The sequence below is a fragment of the Antechinus flavipes genome, chromosome 6 (genome assembly GCF_016432865.1).
Source record: "Antechinus flavipes isolate AdamAnt ecotype Samford, QLD, Australia chromosome 6, AdamAnt_v2, whole genome shotgun sequence".
Taxonomy (NCBI): Eukaryota; Metazoa; Chordata; class Mammalia; order Dasyuromorphia; family Dasyuridae; genus Antechinus; species Antechinus flavipes.
The window spans coordinates 132983670-133005870 of record NC_067403.1 but is presented as its reverse complement, the minus strand read 5'-3'; the positions used below and the strand labels follow the sequence as shown (position 1 = coordinate 133005870).

Here is a 22201-nt window from a genome sequence, read left to right as displayed (position 1 = left end):
TCTGCAATAGGAAAGAGATTGTGTGAATTTCTTTCTAGTCATGGGCATACTACCAATCTATATCTTTGAAGCCTTATAATGAAAACAAATTGTTTTACATGTAGTGATCCTGATGAGACTATTAGTGGGTGGTAAATGGGTGCTGAAACTGTAGGCAGAGGGGAAAGCTGTGTCAACTTGGCTTGGATTGTCTGACTCTAGCTTGTGAGACTTTGCCCGTTCATAAACAGCTTAGTTAGCTGTACAGTTCATCCCTTGTTTATCTAGCTGGTAGAAGGGTAAATTGGATGCATGTTAGACATTATAATACTGTTATTTGGAGGAAAGGAAAAACAAAAATTTATTGTCTGTGCTTAGTTTTGAGAATTGAGAATTTCAGAAATATTTGTTTGTCATGAACAGCCTCCAGACTTTGTTAAGAGGCTCGGAGAGCTGATCAACTTTATCCTCACCCACAGTTGTCATTGTTGTTGACACAAAGCCTGCCTCCAGAGTTTCTGTGAAAATAGAAAGTAAGCTAAACACCCAAACTAGGGAAAGAGGCAACAGAAGCAAATCTGACCTGTTATTGCTTTGTGGATCTCAGTGTTGGATGTGGTAAACTGTTTTCTCCTGGCAGTAAGATATAGGGCTGTCTGATTTGCTGGGTGTATGCAAACATCTGTTGTAGAAAACAATTTCTTTTTTTTATTGGAGAATTTAAGCAAGAATAATTTTTCAGCATTGACCCTTGCAAAACCTTGCGTTTTCCCCCTCTTCCCACCACTACCATTTAACATATAATCCAATATATGTTAAACATGATAAAAATATATGTTAAATCCAATATATGCATGAATATTTATATAATTATCTTGTTGCACAAGAACAAAATTCAAGCAAACAACAACAGAAGTGAAAATGCTATCCACACTCAGTCTCCACAGTCATCTTTCTTGGATGTAGATGGCTCTCATCATCACAAGATCATTAGAGCTGATCTGAATCTTCTCATTGAAAAGAGCCACATCCATCAGAACTGATTATCTTATAATCTTGCTGTTGCTGTAGTTCTGCTCATTTCACTTACCATTAGTTCATGTAAGTCTCTCTAGGTCTCTCTGAAATCATCCTGATGATCATTTTTTTATAGAACAATTATATTCCATAACATTTATATACCATAACTTATTCAACCATTCTCCAACTGATGGGTAGCCACTCATTTTCCAGTTTCTTTGCACTACAAAAGGGCTGCCAGAAACATTTTTGCACATGTGGGTTCCTTTCCCTCCTTTAAGATCTCTTTGGAATATAATTAGTCTAGGATCACTGCTGGATCAAAGGGGTATGCACAGTTTGATAGCCCTTTCAGCATAGTTCCAAATTGCTCTCCAGAATGGTTGGATCAAGTTACAATTCCATCAACAATGCATTAATGTCCCAGTTTTCCCCACATTCCCTCCAACATTGATCATTATCTTTTCTTGTCGCTTTAGACAATCTGAGGGGTGTGTCGTGGTAACTTAAGAGTTATCATTAATACTTTTTTAGAGCACCTTTTGTGGTTTCAATTTCTTTATCTGAGAATTGTCTATTCATATCCTTTGATGATTTATCAATTGAAGAATGGCTTGAATTCTTATAAATTCTCTATATATTTTAAAAACAAGGTCTTTATCAGAACCCTTGAATGTAAAAACGTCTAATTTATTGCTTCCCTTCTAATCTTGTCAGTATTAGTTTTATTTGTACAAAAACTTTTTAACTTAATGTAATCAAAATTATCCATCTTACATTCAATAGGGAAATTGGTCTATAATTTTCATTCTCTGTTTTTATTTTACCTGGTTGAGCTATCAGTACCATGTCTATATCATAAAAGGAATTTGGTAGGAATCTTTCTTTCCCTATTTTTAAAAAATAGTTTATATAGTATTAGAGTTAATTATTCTTTAAGTGTTTGGTAGAATTCCCATGTAAATCCTTCTGGCCCTGGAGATTCTTTCTTAGCTTGTACTATTTCTTTTTCGAAAATGGGACTATTTAAATAATTTATTTCCTCTTCTGTTACTCTGGTCCATTCACATTTTTATAGGTATTCCTCTGTTTCACTTAGTTTATCAAATTTGTTGACATATAGTTGAGCAAAATACTCCTAATTATTATTCTAATTGCCTCTTCATTAATGGAAAGTTCTCTCTTTTCATTTTTGAGACTAATAATTTAAGCTTATTCTTTCCTTTTTCTAATCAAATTAACTAAAAGTTTATTTGTTTTGTTGATTTTTTCATAAAACCAACTCTTAGTTTTATTTATTAATTCAATAGTTTTCTTACTTTCAATTTTATTAATCTCCCATTTTATTTTCAGAATTTCAAATCTGCCATTTAATTGAGTGTTTTTAATTTGTTTGTTTTTTTCTAGCTTTTTTAGTTGCAAACTCAATTCATTGATCTTCTCTTTTTCTATTTTATGCCAGTAAGCATCTAGAGATATAAAATTTCCCTTAATAACTGCATCCCACAAATTTTGGTATGTTGTCTCATTATTGTCATTCTCTTGGATGAAATTATTGATTGTGTCTATGATTTGTTTTTTCACCCATTCATTAGATTATTTACTTTCCAATTAATTTTTGGCCTCATTTCCCCTGGGCTTTTATTGCATGTAATTTTTATTTCATCATGATCTGAAAAAAATGCATTTACTATTTGTGCCTTTGGTTTTGAGGTCTTTATGCCCAATATGTGGTCAATTTTAGTATTGTTCCGTGAACTGCTGAGAAAAAAGTATACTCCTTCCTGTCTCCATTTAATTTTCTCCAAAGATCTATCATACCTAACTTTTCTAAAATTCTATTTACCTCTTTAACTTCTTTTTTATTTATTATGTGGTTTGATTTATTTAGTGCTGAGAGAGCAAGGTTGAGATCCCCCAGTAGTATAGTCTTGCTGTATATTTCTTTTTGCATCTCTCTTAATTTCTCTGCTAGAAAACTGGATGTTCTACCGCTTGATGTATATATGTTTAGTATTGATATTACTTCATTATCTATGGTACCCTTTAGCAAGATATAGTTTCCTTTCTTATCTCTTTTAATTAGATCTATTTTTGCTTTTGCTTGATCTGAGATCAGGATTGGTACTTTTGCTTTTTTTTTTTTTTTTTACTTTACCTAAAGCACAATAGAGTCTACTCCAGTCTTTTATCTTTATTCTAAATATATCACTCTGATTTAAATGTATTTCTTGTAAACAATGTAGTGTATGATTCTGGCTTTTAATTCAATCTGCTACTCACTTGTGTTTTATGAGAGAGTTTATCTCATTCATGTTCCCAATTAAAATGACTAATTATGTATTCCCTGTCATTTTATTTACCCCAAGTTATACTTTTCTCTTTTCTTTCCTTCCTCCCCAGTATTTTGCTTCTGACCACCACCTCCCTCAGCCTTTCCCTTTTACAGCTCCTCCCCCTTCTTTATATCGTTCCCCTACTATTTGTTTTCCCTTCTATTAGTCCCTCCTTTTCCTTCCCCCTTTCTTCTTCTTTTCCTATAAGGTGAGAGAAGTTTCTCTGTGAAACCAAGTATATCTAATTTTCTCTCTTTGAACTAAATCTGATGAATATAAGATTCACACAATGTTCATCCCCCTCCCTTATTTCCCTCAATTATAATAGGTCTTCTTTGCCTCTTCATGAGGTGTTATTTCCCTCATTTTACCTCCATTTTCCTCTTTTTTTTTTTTTTCAGTACAATCCCCTTTCTTTCTCTAGTTTCTTTTTTTATAGTATCACATTACCTTTTTGTTCTTTTCTTAAGTTCGGTATTTGGAGATAAGTTTTTTTGTTCAGCTCTGGTCTTTTCATCAGAAATAAATGAAATTCTCCTGTACCATTGAATGTCCATCTTCTTCCATGAAAGTTAATGCTCAATTTAGCTGGATAGGTGATTCTTGGCTGTAATCCAAATTCCTTTGCCTTTTGGAATATCAGATTCTAGGCCCTTAAGGGTGTGGAATAATCCTGATTGTGGCTTCTTGATATTTGAATTGTTTCTTTCTGGCTGCTTGCTATATTTTTTTTCCTTGGTCCAATAATTCTGAAATTTAGCCATGATATTTCTTGGAGTTTTAATTTTGGGGTCACTTTCAGGAGGTAATTGGTGAATTCTTTCAATGGCTTTTACCTTTAGGACCTCAGGACAGTCTTACCTAGGACATCAAGGCAGTTTTCCTTGATGATTTCCTGAAATATAATGTCTAGGCTCTTTTTTTCATCATGATTTTCAGGAAGTCCAATGATCCTTACATTGTCTCTTCTAGATCTATTTTCTAGTTCAGTTGTTTTTCCAATGAGGTATTTTACATTTTCTTATATTTTTACATTTTTAAAAATTTTGTTTGACCAATTCTTATCTCATTGAGTCATTCATTTCCATTTGTTCAGTTCTAATTTTTAGTGAATTATTTTCTTCAATTACTTTTTTTTACTCCTTTTATATTTGGTCAATTGAATTTTGAAATGAGTTGCTTTGTTCTATGGATTTTTTTTCCATTTCACAAATTCTGTTTTTAAATTGTCTTTTTTTTTTTTTCCATTTCACAAATTCTGTTTTTCAAGGAGTTGTTTTCCTTTTCCATTTTGTCAAATCTATTTTGTAAGGAGTTTTGTGCTTTTTCCATTTCACTAAATCTATTTTGTAAGGAGTTTTCTTCAGATAATTTCTGTGTTTCCTTTTCCAAACCTTCTTGCAAAGTTTTCATTTCCTTTCCCCATTTTTCTTCTAACTCTCTTCTAAAATCCTTTTGGAATTCTTCCAAGAGAGCCTTGTGAGAGGGGGACCAATTCATATCACCCTTTGGGGCTTCATCCGGAGACATCTGCTTTTAGTGTCCTCAGAGTTTGAAATCTGTTCTTCTCTTTCTTTATAAAAACTATCTATGGTCAAGAGTTCTTTTAGCTTTTTTTGCTCATTTCTTTTAAAAGGTTGAGGTCTGCTTTTAGAGCAAAGGGAAGATTGTCCATCCTTCCTCTATAAGTGACAGTGGCTGTGCTGGGTCAGTACTAATTGACTTCCAGTTCTGGATAGGCATGGTCAGATCCTGATATTCTAGGGTTTAGGGGCTCACTATTTGCCTTTTGTATTTGTGTTGGATGTCTTATAGCTAATCTGCTGATGTACTCACTTGCAGCCAGGACAGAATAGCCAACACTGCTGTAGATTCCTTCCGGTAGCTTTCCTGCCTCCCTTCCCACTGTGTGTACAGCCCATATTGCCCTGATCTCTGCATTGCCTCTGAATCTGCATTCAGATTTCCACAGAGATGCCTGCACTCACTCACCTCCCTCTGTGCTTGATTGAAACAGACCTATTCTGAAGATCTTCCAAATTATCATTTGCTGGAAATTTGTTATATTCCAAATATTTGTGGGTTCTGTCACTTCAAAAGCAGTCCAGAGGCTTAATTTGCTGTTAATTTGAGGGATATGGGAAGATCTCAGAAAAAAGATGTCTTCTCTTTACCTTGACTCTGTCCCCATGGAAAACTATTTCTTGAACAGGACCAAAAATTCCTGAAATATTCCTTGAAGAAGCAAAACCCTCATGGTCTCCATAGCCCAGTGCTGCAGGTGACTTACCTGTAAGGAACCCAGGCCACAATCAGTCTAAGAATGAAGGTGATCAGTGTAATAGACATATTTTCTTTCTTCCCAAATGCTCCCTCATTCATATCCTTCTAATACTACACTGAATCAGTCAATCAATACACATTTATTAAGGACATGCCAAGTCCTGAGCTAAATACTGGTGACACAAAAAGATGCAAAGGATAATCTTTTCCCTTAAAGAACACAGAATTTAATGAAGGAGATAATATGCAAATAAATATATACAAGTTAGGCTATATACAGGATGGGAAATAAATAGCAGAAGGAAGGCCCTAGAATTAAGAGGTGCCAAAGAAGGACTTTCAATAGGAATCTTTCCCTTCTCTTTTATTTTTTTCAAAGCCCCTGTTATTATTAATTTTATTGTTATGATCTTAGGAAATACTATGGTATAGTTGAAAAGAAACTGTCTTTGGAGCCAGGAAGATAAAGAGTCAAGTTATGACACATACTGTTTGTATGATCTTGGTCAGGTAATTAAACTCTCATTGCTTGAAGTCATTCTCTAGGACTATTAGTTACAGAAGTCTCAATCTGCATTGATAATGGGTGATTTCTCACCAGAAATTCTGTATAACAGTGAAATCACATATCCATTCATTATTCCTTTCTTATGAACTTTAAGCAGCTAGGTGGCATAGTCAATAGAATCTTGGGCCTGGAACTGGGAAGATCTGAGTTCAAATCCAACCTCAGACACTTACAAGTTGTGTGACTCTGGGGGCAAATCATTTAATCTCTGTTTACCTAAGTTCCTCCATCTGTAAAATAGTCGTAATAATACTATTTCCCTACCATGGTTGTTGTAAGGATTAAATGAGAATCATAGTGCCTGGCATGTAGTAGGTGTATATAAAATCTAGTTATTATGATCTGTTTGTCAACACCAATAGACATGAACATTTCCCTGTGTACACTAAAAATAGGAAAAGGATCACAAATGATATTTCACTATATATTTCTTTGAATTTGAAATGGTAGTTTCAACACTGTCTTAATCTCTTCTGAAATTCCTTCTGCTCTCTCCTGTGTATTTTTAATGTCATTGATATTGATTTTTTTAAAGTATCATGATAACTACCCCAAAAATCCCCACTCTGTCATAAATAAGTATAGTTACTCTCTACAAATCTATATATTAGTGCTATCTGAAGATATACATCTCATTCTGAACCTATAGTTTAGCACCTCTCTGCCAACAGATAGGAAGCATGATTCATCATTGGTTTTCTGGAGTTGTGATTGGTTGTTAGTTGATAGATTTTTGAGTTGAAAGATCTTTAAAGGCCATTTAGACCAACCACTTTATTTTATAGATGAGAAAATCGAGGCCTAGAGTGATGAAATTAACCTACCAACACATAGGTAATAACCATCTGAGGTGGGATTTGAACTATTATTCTTTCTTTTATTATTAATCATCATGAATATTTTATAAAATATTCATGTACCATAATTTGTTCATCCAAATCCTAATTAATGGGCACCTACTTTGTTCCCAGTTCTTTGCTACAATAAAACTTTCACCACAGTTTTCCCCTTCTTTGTACTGTTTGTGCTAAAAATACCCATCAGAGGAGGCACCTATGCACATATTCAAAATTACATAGTTAATAAATACATGGTTGATCTGGGATTTGAATACATATACTAATGCAGCCTTTTCCCTACTGTCTTGTTGCTTGAAGGAGTTTGTGTGAAAACTTAGACTTGTTCTTTGAAGACACAGAGTATAGATTATATCCTCTTATTAGCTCCTTTGGAACTTGCATTTTACTAAGACTCTGATCTTTTTCATAAAATATATTGTCTAGCCATACTCCTTGGTCCTATATATGCTACTTTTTAAAAATTCAAGAGTTGAGTTTTGCCTTTGTTCCTTTTAACTTTCATGTTTTAAAAAAAAAATGCAACTCATTTTTCTAGCCTGTTATCATCTTGGGGACTTTTGATTCTATCATTCAACATGTCAGTTAGTGTAGAGGACAGAAACTCTGAATAGGTGTACTTAAATCTAAGAATTCAGAGCACTTAAAGTTAATTACCTATTCAATGTAAGACAATGGCTCTCCTCATGATTGATGCTTGCTGAATGCTTGGTAGTGAGATAATTGTAGGCAAGTATTGGAGGGCAGAAAGGGAGAAGAGAGTTGACTGACAGTAGCAGGAGGAGGAGAGAGGCTGTGACTGGACTCAAGAATCAAGGATACATTTTTGTCGAGCCGCATGGCAATTTGCCTGCTTCTTTCACTTCTCTCCCGAAAGACTAAGGACTTTTACTGACTCCAGGAAGCTAGCCCGGACTTTATAAGTTAGCCCTAATTTTTTGTCATTTGAAAATTTGAAAAGCATGACATTTACATCTTCATGCAAGTCACTGATAAAAATGTTGAACAGTATGGGACCAAGGACAAATGCATGGAGCATTCTATTAGACAGCACCTTAGAAGGTTAACACTGATTCACTAGTGATGACTTTCTGACTCCTGTCATTCTGCAGTTCTAATTTCATCTAACTAAACTATTACTTAGCTGTCATTGCTTCATTTTTTTTTTCTACAAACCTCCTATTAAATCATGTAGGGCCTTTGCTGTGAATCAATGGAAAGTAGACTCATTCTAGTGAAATGAAAAGATTTCAAAGAGTTGAGGAGTAAGTCAGAGAAAAGAAGGGGAAAATATAGTGTAGAACAAGGCAAGTAATAGAGTACACAGTAGAAGTAGGTTGAAATATATCTTAGAAATCTAAAAGTCTTAAAGAATGGCACTTATTTTCCTTATCCTACTGTTATTTTTGGATATCTAATAATAAAATCTGTCCTTTTACTTTTTTCATTTGATATTGCTTTACTTTAAAAATCCCACAGGCTTATTTTTAAAATATTTATTCATTAAAAAAAATCCTTTCTGGCATAAGAGGTCACATAGGCTTTGAAAACTGTTTCTTAAATTGAAATTTTTTTTTTTTCCTGAAGCAATTGGGGTTAAGTGATTTGTCCAGGATCACACAGCTAGGTAGTGTTAAGTGCCTGAGATCAGACTTGAACTTAGGTCCTCCTGACTTCAAGGCTGGTGCTCTGTCCACTGTATCACCTACCTGCCCTAAATTTTTTATTCTTTTTATGTCTATCAACATATTCCTAATAATAATCCCAAGAGAGAATTGTTCCAAAGCAAAAGATTTAATCCGTATATATCTATTATCATAGAAACTGTGCCTGATAGTGTATGTAAATTTCTAAATCTAAAGGCAATTTTTCTCCTGAGAGAAGGGAATTGTTTTCTTTCTCTTCTGGAGCAAAATTGGTCATCACATTTAATCTGACTTCTGGTATCTTTTCATATTACTTTCCTTTACATTCTTGTGGTCATTGTGTGTGTGTGTGTGTGTGTGTGTGTATATAATTTTCTTGGTTCTCCTTATTTCACTTTGCATGAGTTTATGCATGTTCCTCAGAATTCTTTTTTGGTCATTTTTGATAGCACAAAAATATTTCATTTTATTTCATTACCACAATCTGCGCACCCATTCTCCAGGTAATGGCCCTCTACTTTGTTTCGTTCTTCTCTCTCCCTTTTTGGTTAGGACAAATCTAATCCAAAAAGCAATTATTAAGTACTTATTATGTGCTAGGCACTATGCTAAGTACATCACAATTATTATATCTTTAATCCTCACAAGTTTTAGATGCTATTATTATGCACATTTTACAGTTGAGAAAACTAAAATTAAATAATTTACTCAGCTCACACAGTTAATCTGATCAAGGCCAGATTTGCATTCTGGTCTTCCTGACTCCAATTCTATCATTCTATCCATTATGCCCCAGCTAGATTCTGGTGATACAAAGTTAAAAACAATTCCTATACTCAAAGGGTTTATAGTCTATTGGAAGAATATAATATGCAAAAGGTGATTACCCAAGAAATACATTTTAAAAGGAATAAAATAAAGAAGTGCTTTAAAAATCTATTTTGTTATGTGTGGGATCTTTTTGTGTTTGATCTTTTTGATGTATATGGCAAATAAATGGAATTATTGAATCAAAGAATTTGAATAATTTAATGATTTCCTTCATTATTTCAAACTGTTTTCCAGAATGGTCAGACCAATTTATAGCTCCACCAACAATTATCTGACTACCTACAGTCTCACCAATATTGAATTTTTCTGTCTTATGTCATTTTTTGACAATTTGATGGCTATTAGGTAAACAGACTTATTTTAAGTTACATTTCTTGTAATTAGTGACTTGGAACTTTTTTTCATAGATGTGCTGAGTCTCACTTTTAGTGTTAATGTTCTTTAAAGACTTACCTTTTGAGAAGAAAAATGTTTCTTTAGTTTTATATATTTTTGGCAATTCCCTATAAATATCTTGGATATCAGCCATCAAACTTATTTGATACAAAGGGTTCCTCTCCAATTTACTGACTTGATTACTCCTCTTATCCTTTACATGCAATTTTGTTCACACAAAAAACTTTTGATTTTTCATAATTAGAATTCTTTGTTTTATTCTTTGTGATCTATAGCCTTGCTTGTCCATGAATTCTTTTTCTAACTATAGTTCATTTAAAGCAAAATAATCCCTGCTCCAAAGGAGCTTATATTCTAACATGCACACACATGTGTGTATATGAATAACATACACATATATATTATTTTACATTATGTTACTGTGTATATATTATATGCACATGCATATATATACATATATGCATGTGCATATATCTATATTTATCCATATATGTATGTAGTTCTGAAAGGTACCTCTTTAAATTGTCCTTTAATTTTCGTTATGATGAGACATTTTATATTTTGGTTGCTTATATGCTTGTTACTTATTGAGATAGCTAATGTAAGATTTTCATGCAAACCTATTTTCTTTCAAACAATTTTCCAGTTTTCCCAACAGTTTTCATTGTCTAGGAAATTCTTGCTCCAATAGTCTGTATTTGGGAGTTTTGAATATTGATCTACTTTTTGTTTGGTGTGATCTATTTGGTTTGGTTCAAGAATTTGCTTGTCTAGTCTAATTCATTCATATTCTTATTTTTGAACCAGTACCAAGTGGTTTGTTATTTACTTTTTTATAGTTAAATTTTGAAATTTGAAATTTATTTTTTATTTTGTCTTTGCATCTGTGTCCTCTCCGATCCTCTTTTAAAATTTATTTCTTTTGAAATTCTTGATCTTTTGTTTCTTCTAATAACTTTTGTTATTTTTTCTAGTTCTAGATAATAATCTCCTGGTAATTTGATTCGTATAGAACTGTACCTATAATTTCATGTCAGTAATATATTTTTTAATATTCTCTGCTATGAATAAAGAATGGCTTTTCTATTTTTACATCTTTTTCTGTTAAGAGTAAGCTGTATTTCTATAAATCCTGAAGATAACTTTGTAGTTAATGTCCAGATATTTTATAGCTAATTTGTATGGAATTTCTTTTTCTCTCTCTTCCTCCGGGGATTTGTTAATAGTATACAGAAAAGTTGGTGACTTCTGAATATTTGTTTTATAGCTTGCTACTTTACTAAAGTCATTGATTGTCATGATTAATTTTTTCATTAACTCTTAGAGGTTGTCAAAACAATCATATCCTCTGCAAATAAAGGTATTACTCCTTTCTTGGCAAAAACTTATTTCACAAAGAAAAATTCTCACAATAGTTAGATAACTTTTTATTGACCCTAGTATCTAAAAAATATTTTTCTTAATATGTACTTTTAATATACCACTGCAATGATTTATTCATTTCCTTTTAAATAAGAACCACTTTTCCAAAGCAAAATTCTAGTCATCAAAGATTAAATGTATCTTTTTGCATAAGTATCTCTAATTCACCCTTTTATTACCTATATTTCTTGCATTTTTAAATAGACATTCCAGGCCATGGATTTTATTTATGGATCTCTACATGGATATTGTCTCCTTTGAATTACTGGTCTTTTTTGCTCTTCCTCCTCCTTGATACCTAATGGAACTAGATTTGTTTGGTCTATATAGGCAATTATCACCTCTCCTTCTTCATTAAAAAAACAAAAACAAAAAAACCCCCACCATTTTTAATTAGAAATTTAAGACACAAACAAAAACATTTTTTGTTAAATCTCATTTAAAGTGCACTTACCCTGTATAAGAGCCTCTCATGTTTATATTTTAAGTTTTGGTTTAGAAATCTGTATCTTGAATATTATTTATTTAGCCTGCTGTTAATTTCCCAGACTTGTCTTTCTTTCCTTCTCCAGAAGATGGCGAGTTTTTATTCTTTAATTCAGGTTAACAAAGGGGTTACTTTGTTCTGAGAGAATCCCTCACCACTGTCACCTTAGTTCTTCTACTGATCCTTTGACATTTATTGGCTAGACTCTCATCTGTGGCATCTATGACTTATATTACTTCTCCTTGAAGCATCAGAAACTCCCTGTTCCAGGGACAGACCAACTTATTTTCTTTTTAAAGGGAGAAACAAAGACCTATTCTTTAAAATTATTAACTTCTTACCTTCTTCACAATTTCTCCCTCTTTTCTTCTTACACCTTACACATGTACAGTATGTTGTGATGTAGACATACTAGCCAACTCATTCCTTGCACATGAAATTTCTGCCTCTATACCTCCACACTAACTATTCCTTATGCCTAGAATGTTCTCCATCCTTATTTCTTAAGACTTCTTAGAATTCCAGATTCCTTCAAGACTCAGTGCAAATGTTTCCATCTTCAGGAGGCTTTTCCAGAGCCATCAACTACTAGTGTCATCCCCTCTAAGATTACCTTTCCTTTACAAAGCTGGCTAAATAAATAATATTTAAGATATTATGTCATTTTCATTAGAATGTAAATTCTTTCAGGGTAGGAACTGTTTTTGACTTTTTTTTTTAATCCATGTTTAGCATATCACTTGTTTCATGATATGTGTCTAATAAATATTTGTTGATTAATGGAGAATTCCCGATGAAGAAATTCCCTTATCAGTATTACTATCTGAAACTTACCAACTTAACGTTATTGCTTGGAGCATAAAGAGTTAAGAGCTGAACTGAAAGTCAAATAAGTAGTATTTTTTCAGAGGTGTTACTTGAACTAGGTCTTCCAAAGTAAGGTCCCTATCCATTATGCCACAGTCTTATATAAGTCTATATTTCTCTGTGTATTCCTTTCTATTTTTCTAGTTTCTGGTCAAAGTAGAAACTACTTTTTGCTTCTTTACATTTTTGTCTCCTCCTTTAAACTGTTTTGTCTTTTTTTGGTTTTTTGAGGAACATTCTGACAACCTGGAAAGTAGAAATACATACCTCCAACTTTCATTTTTCTCCAGAATGAAGACTTAGTAGTTTCCTATGCCAATGAAATTACAATTCTTGTCCCTATCCCTTAAGAACATAAATTAACTTGATTAAAAACTAGTTATTCCAATTACTGAAGTTTCAACTATATACCAGATCCCTACTTTTGTATGTATATTCGTATTGAATGGAAATGGCTGAAACAAACATATTTTCCTGGTTCCAAAAGAATTCTCCTTGTCCTCTATATTCATTTTAACCAAGGACCATAGTCCTATGTCTTCTTTTGGACAGCTTTCCTGGCTAATTCTGTTAGATTAGTGAAAAACTGCTTATTTGTGAAATATGAGTCAAAATGTGAATGTAATGAACTTTACTCTCAGTGGCTGATGTTGTCACCAGCCTCCAAATAATTTCCTGTATTTTTCTCATATGCTTAATTCTCTACCCCTTTTGGAAGTGAAGCTTAATTTATTTATCAGATAGAAGAAGAAACCAACCCAAACAAAAGGCATAAGGACATGAGAGGAAATCCAATTAATTAATGAACTCAAACCACTTAATTTCCTCTTATTGTTGATCTCAAGAGCCTTTTTTCTACTTTCCTGAGCATTAGACTCCCTGACCCCATTTGGGGATCTAGGCTTAATTTATTCAGCTAACAAAACACACGAAAAAAATCCAATTATCTAATGAGATGCATACCTTATTTTATTTTTCTATAGCTCTCTGAAATCTTTCCTTTATTTCTAATTTGGATATAAAGCCACTAAGCAGAATCTTTATTCTAATTTATTTTATTTTATTATTATTATTATTTTATTATCTCTATCTATACAATAGATAATAAGTCTTCTTTAAACAATGCAAGAATGATGCAAAAAAATAATATTTTTTGTCTAATTAAAGAATTTCATTGCCTTCTGAGGTTTTTTTTTTTTTAAGTCATCAGTTACTAAGAAACAAAACTGTTCTATTTTACTACAAATTTGGCTGTTTTACTAGGCAGAGAAAAACAAGGGTGATGGCTAACTGTCTTTTTAATACTTCTTTATAATACTGGAAGAGTGAATGAGAACGTATTTCTTTTCCTTGGAGAGAAACTGGCTTACTGGGAAAGAATTGGGGGGGAAAAGTAACTTTACTTTATATGCTTTTCATTCTATATAGGTTTTGGTTGTGAAGGAACAACCACAATGCAGTGTTGGAAGTCATCAGGTGAACTTCACAGACTGTCAGACTACAAATGGTGATCAACCTTCCCGCCCTGAATCTAGTGACTAAGGCTTTCTGTTTTATTGGGTGATAGTTTAAGATTTCATGTCTAACTATAGCAGTAGTCACTTTTATTTCACACAACCATACCATTAACACATTGTATTGTATTGTGATAATTAAGGGAGAAAAATATAAGTTTGATTCATCTCTTATCTTCTCCTACCACCCATTCTGTACCCAAAAAGAACACTATTTTTACAGAAAAGACAATTGCTGATTGCAGAACTATTCTGCCAAAACTACTCTTTCCCTCTAGTTTAATTCTGGGTCCATCTGATGGGCTAGAGATAGTATTTGAGTAGTGCTGAGAAAACAGATGAAAAAGAATCTTAAGAGGTTTGTCCTATTATCAGGTTATCCCCATTGTTGAAAATTCTTGAAAGACTAAGTAAATTTAAAGGATCTGGGTCTCCTTAAAGACTAGACATTTCTTCTTTCAACATGTTCTCGTTGGGAGACTCCAGGCAAGTCATTGAATGTCTCAGTGCCATGTGTAACTATTTCGGCACATAAAGAGAAAAGAAGTAATAAAGAGAGTTTTTTCACTTAGTAATTTTCCATGCCAATCCAATTACAATTAACTAGATTAAAAACTCCTATTACTGAAGTGTCAACCATAAACCAGCTCCACCTCCCAGTTCCTTACCAACTTAAACCTTTCCAAGATTGCTTCAGGACTGATTTATTTCAGATGAGGGTTGGGACTGGATATGCTTCGATCTATGGACTTTTCATAGTCCTTTTTATTAGTAATTAAACTAAATATTATATTAATAATGGTTCTCTAACATCAAGTGTTATATACATATGCCATATAACTCTGTGGGTGTTATTTAATATTATCTAATATCACTACCATAGGAGATTTCAGAAAAGAAAACAGACAAAAACTTTAAGCCAAGAAAAGTGTTCCCCTCTCTATGAAACGTGCCTTGGACTCACCTCAGTTTATTAGCATTTTGCTTTAATAACCATGCTGACTCCCTACTATTGCTTCTCATCTCTCTAAGCAAAGAGAACATATACACTCACTGAAACTCCCTGAAAATATATACTTGATGAATATATACTCTATTGAACTAAATGGAAATCTGTTTTCTAAATTCCATAAGCTGTAATCAATTAGTCACAATCCTTTTAACAATTATAAGTGTTCCTCTATATTTTAATAACATGTTACTGCTGTATCTTAAATTTAACTTGCTGATCATAAAATTCAATACTTTAAAAGAAGAGTTGTTGTTAAATAATAATACTGCCCTCTTTCTTCATGAGCATACTTCTCTGAGGAGCAGAAGGCATGGTGAAGATTCAAATAAACCTTACAATGCATTCTCTAGGATCACTGTTTTGGAAAAGAGTCAGACTAACCCTGGTTTTCTCCTGGCCTTGTAGCTACTCTTTGACAGAAGAGAAATGAATTTTCCTGAAAATGACTTGGAGAAACAAGGATTAGATTGGAATCTTTTTATATCTTTTATTATTTTCATAATAATACTAAATAGGCATTTGCCCATAATATCCCCTCTTTTCTAATTATATATCTATGTGAAATAAGATTTATTTTAATCAAAGCAACAACTCACAAAAGATCCAATGCAGAAGCAGATATGTAAATGCAACAAATTTGCAAAAATATATAAAAACCATATATATTGAATTATCTGGTTAATGATACTGCTTATGGTTGTTGTTTTTTTTTTTTTTTCTGAAGGATATATGTGGATGGAATCCTGGAATAGAGAAATACAGACCATAGAAGAGATGGGGAGAGATCAAAACTATCAGCATCAGCCATCTACAAACCAGTTTGGTCCTCAGGGAATAGAGGAAAATCCTCATCATCTTCTTCCTTCAGGTCCTCTGCAGAGAGCCTTGTCTCCTTGTTCCAGCTAACTATTTACAACATGTGGATCAAAAAAATCCAGAACATGCTATGCCAAATGCAAAAGACTCAATAAGGAACTGGACTTGGAACTAAGGAAAAGAAAACGAACATTGTTGATGTAAAAAACGAAGGGCTTGAACTCTAAGGTCCTTTCTAGCTTCCAATCTCATGAATCTCAAATTCTAATAGTGGAATAAACATTTCTTATGGGAAAACAAAGGAAAAAAAAGAGTGGGGTTCCACTTACACCCCTATGTCCAGAAACCTGGATCCCAATGCCACTATGTTGGAGGCAAACATGAAGCCATTTTCTTTTTTTCATCTTAAAGCAATCTCACAAATTATTCCATTTGCAGATCAGAAGACACTGAAGAATTACTAAGAGATTCATTAGGATCAAATCCAAGAGAGGATCTATTCCTGTAGCGTTGGCTTAAGTTGTAGATGTATAAGGTTGTCTTTATCATATCATCAGAAGAAGTGGAAATGTATTGATTCATCCATGGGTGTTCACAAAACTTGTGAATATTTACTTTTTTCCAGCCAGCTTAATGCTGTGAAGTGACTTACTTATTCCAGTGTTGGAAATGCTTATCTTATTTTTGGCATGGACTATTGCTGTACAGTGAGTCTGGGAGCATATCTAAGGTGGGCCATCTTTTCAGATAAGGAGATTTGTGTTATTTGTAATTATAATTTAAAAATTATGTTGATTAAGGTCTTTAATCAAAGGCATCTAGGTGGCACAGTGGATAGAGCACCAGCCCTGAAGTCAGGAAGACCTGAGTTCAAATCTGGTCTCAGACACTTAGCACTTCCTAGCTGTGTGACCCTGAGCAAGTCACTTAACCCTAATTGCCTCAGCAAAAAAAAAAAAAAAAAAAAAAAACTTTTAAGAGTTTTAATTTCTGAATCATATTGTGGGTCTGCCTCATTTGACCAATAATTTTCATTGCCCCCCCTTCCCAACCAGTTGGGTAGGCTCATTTTCAACAAGTTCTAAGAAAAGAAAAAAATAAGTTCTTATTTGGTGGCCTTTCATAAAATCTTTTGCTTATTTTTCAGTGTATATAAAGTAGAATTATAAGTCCAGAGCAAATTTTATTTTTCTCATGGAGAATAATCAGTGATTTTTAATTATTCAAGATGTATAATTCAATTCAATTCAATTCAAGATTGAAAAAAGCTCTATTGTATATAAGGATGATGGGTATCCAATCAGAATCTAGGAGTTATTGAAAATGATCTAAATTCAGTTGCTAAGGCTGATGTTAAAGTGACAAGATCTCAAAAATAATTGAAAACTAGATGAATTTACACTTAGGACAAGATTCAAAAGTACATATTTAATAAAATTCATATTATTCAAGCCAAGGATAGCTATCACAGATAATAGAGATACTCTCAATCCCTTGCTAAATCATTTAGGGCATGGGATAATAATACAGTGTCTATATTAACCAGTTTCATTGCTTTTCCCTTCTACTAAAGAGCTTTGATTACATCACTCATTAACACTTAAGAACCAAGATGATGAAATGAGATAGAATTAACTTCTCTTATTTCCATTATTTTCTACTAGCTCTAGAAGAAGGTTTGGTGAGGGAAGAAGATAAGATGAGAACTGTGGACTATATGATTATGGCAGTTATTTATGCTGTTTATGCCATCCAGTTAGAGGAGAATTTCCTGCAACAATTGATATTTGAGAAAGAAGGCAATGTCAACATTATATTTGTAAGTAGGTGCTGAAATCACCAATGAGTGAAATCATATTAGCAAAATAATTACTCTTACAAAAAAATTAAAGTAGCAAAGTATGTGTTTATATGTATATGTATATATACATATATTAAAAGTTATATATGTGTGTATACACTACATACACACATATTTAAAAAGCTTTGATGAATGTTTTTGTGTTAATAGCTTTCCATTTTAGATTTCAACAATGAGTAGTAAGTATTATTATATCAAAAAAACACCTCTTGTTATGTCCCTGGACAAAATTGGTCGGGGATATTCTAGACAGCTAGAGAATGTATATTTCCTATAAGCATTTAAACATGATTTATAGGTATCAAAAATTTAGAGAATTTTTAATTTTTATTTAAATCAAATATGTGACATAACTAGTCGAATTCAAAGACAATGTAGTCATTCAAGGCCTTATTCTTTATACTTTTTAGTTCCACTCTGCACATTTATATTTAGTTTCCAATCCCAGTTCCAATTCTATTTCATTTTTCTAAGTATTCCCTTTCTTTCAACTTTGTTGTTGCTCTTGAATCAATTTACATTTTTACACTGAAGCAACTTACATTGCTGTGTCTCTTTTATTTTCTGAATCTCAAAGGTCTATGACATTGTGACCCTTATCATTTACAGTTAAAAATAAATGATCTACCTTTCCCTCTGAGGTCATTGATGAAGATGCTAAATAAGACTGGGCACACTGCTATCTCTTGTTATCACATAATTTCAATTGCATTTATTAATTTTTATTTCTGGCTTGTTTCCTTTTCATGTTACATAATTTATTATTTCAAAACTTGAGAAAATATGATAGAAATGCTGAATAAAAAATAATACTTTAAAGAAGACTTGATTTCCAAGTTCATCTGATTGACTATGACAAGAATGAATTCCTTATTTTTATCATTATTTTCATTGTTATGACATTAACAATGCTATAGCATCCCTTAAGTGTGCAACTTATCTTTTGAAGCTCACAAATTCACAATCTATCTTTTATACTTACTCACCTAATGTCTGGAAATAATAAACACAACAGGGAGACTCTTCTGCTAGATTCTTGGGAGACACAAAGTTTAAATCTCATGTGGTCCTGTTTTCCTGCAGGAACTTAGAACAAAAAAAGGCCAAGACAACTATATAGAATGGGTAAGCTTTTATAGGGAAGTTTATTACTAGCTTAGAGGTGGGTCCTAGGGAGCATTGGGGATATTGGGAGAAGGAGGTAGAAACTGAGGTGGGCCTTAAAGTAAAGTAAGGAATTTAATAGAAAGAGGGGCGGGAGAGACATGTCCAGGTATGGAAAGCAACATGAGCAAAAACAGATGGCTTAGAAAGATTGAAGTGCAATTTGATTGGAGGGGAATAAAATGAGCAAAGTCCAGATGGGTTAAAATGGTTCCCAGATCATTGAGGAATTTGAATATGAAGTTTGATCTTTCTTTGGTAGTAGACAAGAGTGTTGAAACTCTAATTTTGACTACACTACCATGTAGTCTACTAACTCTGTGACTTTGGACATGTTACTTCATTCCCTAATTCATAGGGTGGTTGTGAGGACCAAATTTTTAAATCAACATAAAGTCCTTTTTGGACCATTAAGTGCTATTAGAGTATTATTAAGCAGCACCAGCTACTTTTTGGACGTGAAAATAAATTTATCACTTATCAAGATGAGGCTCAATAAGTCAAAAGTGGAACTGAATATCTTTGGCACTTAGGCCTTCTCATAAAAGAAACCAGAACACAAAATTAAGTACAACTAAAGGGAAGTCTGGCTTGTGTTTTTTTCAAGGGGATGAGTGAAGGAGCTGGCTGTAAAATTCATTGTGGGATCATTCAAACGCAATAAGAAACATTAGTTCATGGACCACTGCTTAATTCCAGTGCTATATTGAAATAGCTGATAAAGGTCCAAAAGGAGATTCTTAGGGTACCAAATCAAGGGGGAACTTGAAGAGCTCATTTCTAACTCCAGGTGAGCTTCTCTAATTATGAAAATCTCTTAGGTCAACTAGATGGTACAGTGGATAGAGTACTAGCCCTTGAAGAGAGGAATATCTAAGCTCAAATCTGGCCTCAAACACTTACTAGATATGTGACCCTGGGCAAGTCACTTAATCCCACATCAAGAAAAAGGAAGGAAATCCCTTTAAGATTCCTTTAAATATTTCCATATAGTCACTCTACAATATGCTATATTTTAAGAAAGTTTTGCTGCATATAATGCAAATAGAAACAAGCCTTCATTTGGAAGATTTCATCTCCAGTAATTGAAATATGTGTAAATACCAATTGTTTGTTAGTGTTTCTATTATACTCTTGAAAGAATCTATATTCTTTATATAAAATCTCTATAAAATAAGAAAATTTCTCCATGCTGCTTACCCTTAGGCTTTATCATGCCAAGGGAGTAGTCAATAAGCAGGCATTTGTTAAAGGGATCTGTATTATAAGCACTGATACTAGGTGCTGGAAATACTTTATTTATTTGTTTGTTTTAAATTTTCTTTTTTTGGTTTATTTTATTTAATAATAACTTTATATTGACAGAATCCATGCCAGGGTAATTTTTTTACAACATTATCCCTTGCACTCGTTTCTGTTCCGATTTTTCCCCTCCTTCCCTCCACCCCCTCCCCTAGATGGCAAGCAGTCCTACATATGTTAGATATATTGCAGTATATCCTAGATACAATATATATTTGCAGAACCGAACAATTCTCTTGTTGCACAGGGAGAATTGGATTCAGAAGGTAAAAATAACCCGGGAAGAAAAACAAAAATGCAGATAGTTCACATTCATTTCCCAGTGTTCTTTCTTTGGATGTAGCTGCTTCTGTCCGTCATTTATCAATTGAAACTGAGTTAGGTCTCTTTGTCAAAGAAATCCACTTCCATCAGAATGCATCCTCATACAATATCGTTGTCGAAGTGTATAATGATCTCCTGGTTCTGCTCATTTCACTTAGCATCAGTTCATGTAAGTCTCTCCAAGCCTCTCTATATTCATCCTGCTGGTCATTCCTTACAGAACAATAATATTCCATAACGTTCATATACCACAATTTACTCAACCATTCTCCAATTGATGGGCATCCATTCATTTTCCAGTTTCTAGCCACTACAAACAGGGCTGCCACAAACATTTTGGCACATACAGGTCCCTTTCCCTTCTTTAGTATCTCTCTGGGGTATAAGCCCAGTAGTAGCACTGCTGGATCAAAGGGTATGCACAGTTTGATATCTTTTTGGGCATAATTCCAGATTGGTGCTGGAAATACTGACACAAGAGGGCCACTATCCCTTTTCTCAAGGAACCTACATCCTAATGAGAGAGATAATATTTATCTATATAGATTTAAAGCATAGATACCAAGCAATCTCCATGAAGTAAAACACTATCTGCTAAAGGAATGTGTGAAAAAGCTTCATATCAGCAGATAAGGGAATGGGGAAAGACTTCCTGTAGAAGAGAATGATTGAACACCAATAAGTCCAAGAGACAGAAGTGAGAAATGAATGCATCCATATATAAGAGATAGCTAATGTGAAGGTACAGAGATAGGAAGTAAGAACATAACTTCTCAAAGGACCAAAAAAAAAAAATATATAATGTATATTGAAAATCAGGGATAAAAGATTGTACTCCTGAGAAAAGAGTTCAGATGGTAGAAATGCATAGTTAAAACTGCTCTTTGTGTGATCTTGGGCAAGTCATTTCACTCTGTTTACCTCAGTTTCCTCAAATGAGTTAGAGAAGGAAATAGCAAATTAGTCTCTCTACCAAGAAAATCCCAAAAGGGGTCATGAAGAGTCAGACATGACTGAACAACAAAAGTCAACATTATTTAGGTATAGGTTGTACTGTAATCAGTGGTTCTCAATATTTTTTTCTCTTCCAACACAGTATTTTTTGCTTTGAGTAAATCATGGTACAATGAATATTTATGACAGTAATAGTACATTAGAGTGCACAGATTCATGCATATGCAGATTCCCTTCAATAACAGCATCAACTTTTGGTGAATTTCTTACCCATTCAAGGTCTGGTATATTTTGAAGTTAGTATGTACATTGTATTTATTAATTGTATTTATTTTGCAAATAAATATGCTATAAATTTATATTGAACTAAATTATTCATACACTTTTTTTTATATACAAGAATACATCATTCACAATTTTGTATTACATCAAGCAAACCTGTATCACAATTTTTTAGGATAAGTTCTGAGAGTATTTCCAACCCCAAAATTCTGTGATTCTATGAGATCAAGGATTCTTCAAATCATTGAAACACCAAAATTCAGATACAAATTTTCTTTCT

At 33.1% G+C, this 22201-nt stretch overlaps 1 protein-coding gene across 5 annotated transcripts in view; it reads left to right on the top strand.

The window, feature by feature from the left end:
* EGF (epidermal growth factor) overlaps window positions 1-22201 on the top strand; it is a 177268-nt gene that overhangs the window by 128848 nt on the left and 26219 nt on the right. Inside the window, exons 22-23 of one of the 5 annotated variants that reach the window (XR_007948135.1) lie at window positions 14121-14226; window positions 15943-17853. Coding sequence is in view for 4 of the 5 variants with exons in the window: in XM_051965114.1 (XP_051821074.1) it covers window positions 14121-14226; window positions 15943-16124 (288 nt within the window). In the remaining variant the exon portion in view is untranslated. Of the gene's footprint in view, window positions 1-14120; window positions 14227-15942; window positions 18720-22201 lie in introns of those variants that run through there. The other 4 variants (XM_051965114.1, XM_051965115.1, XM_051965116.1 and 1 more) reach the window with 4 other exon arrangements.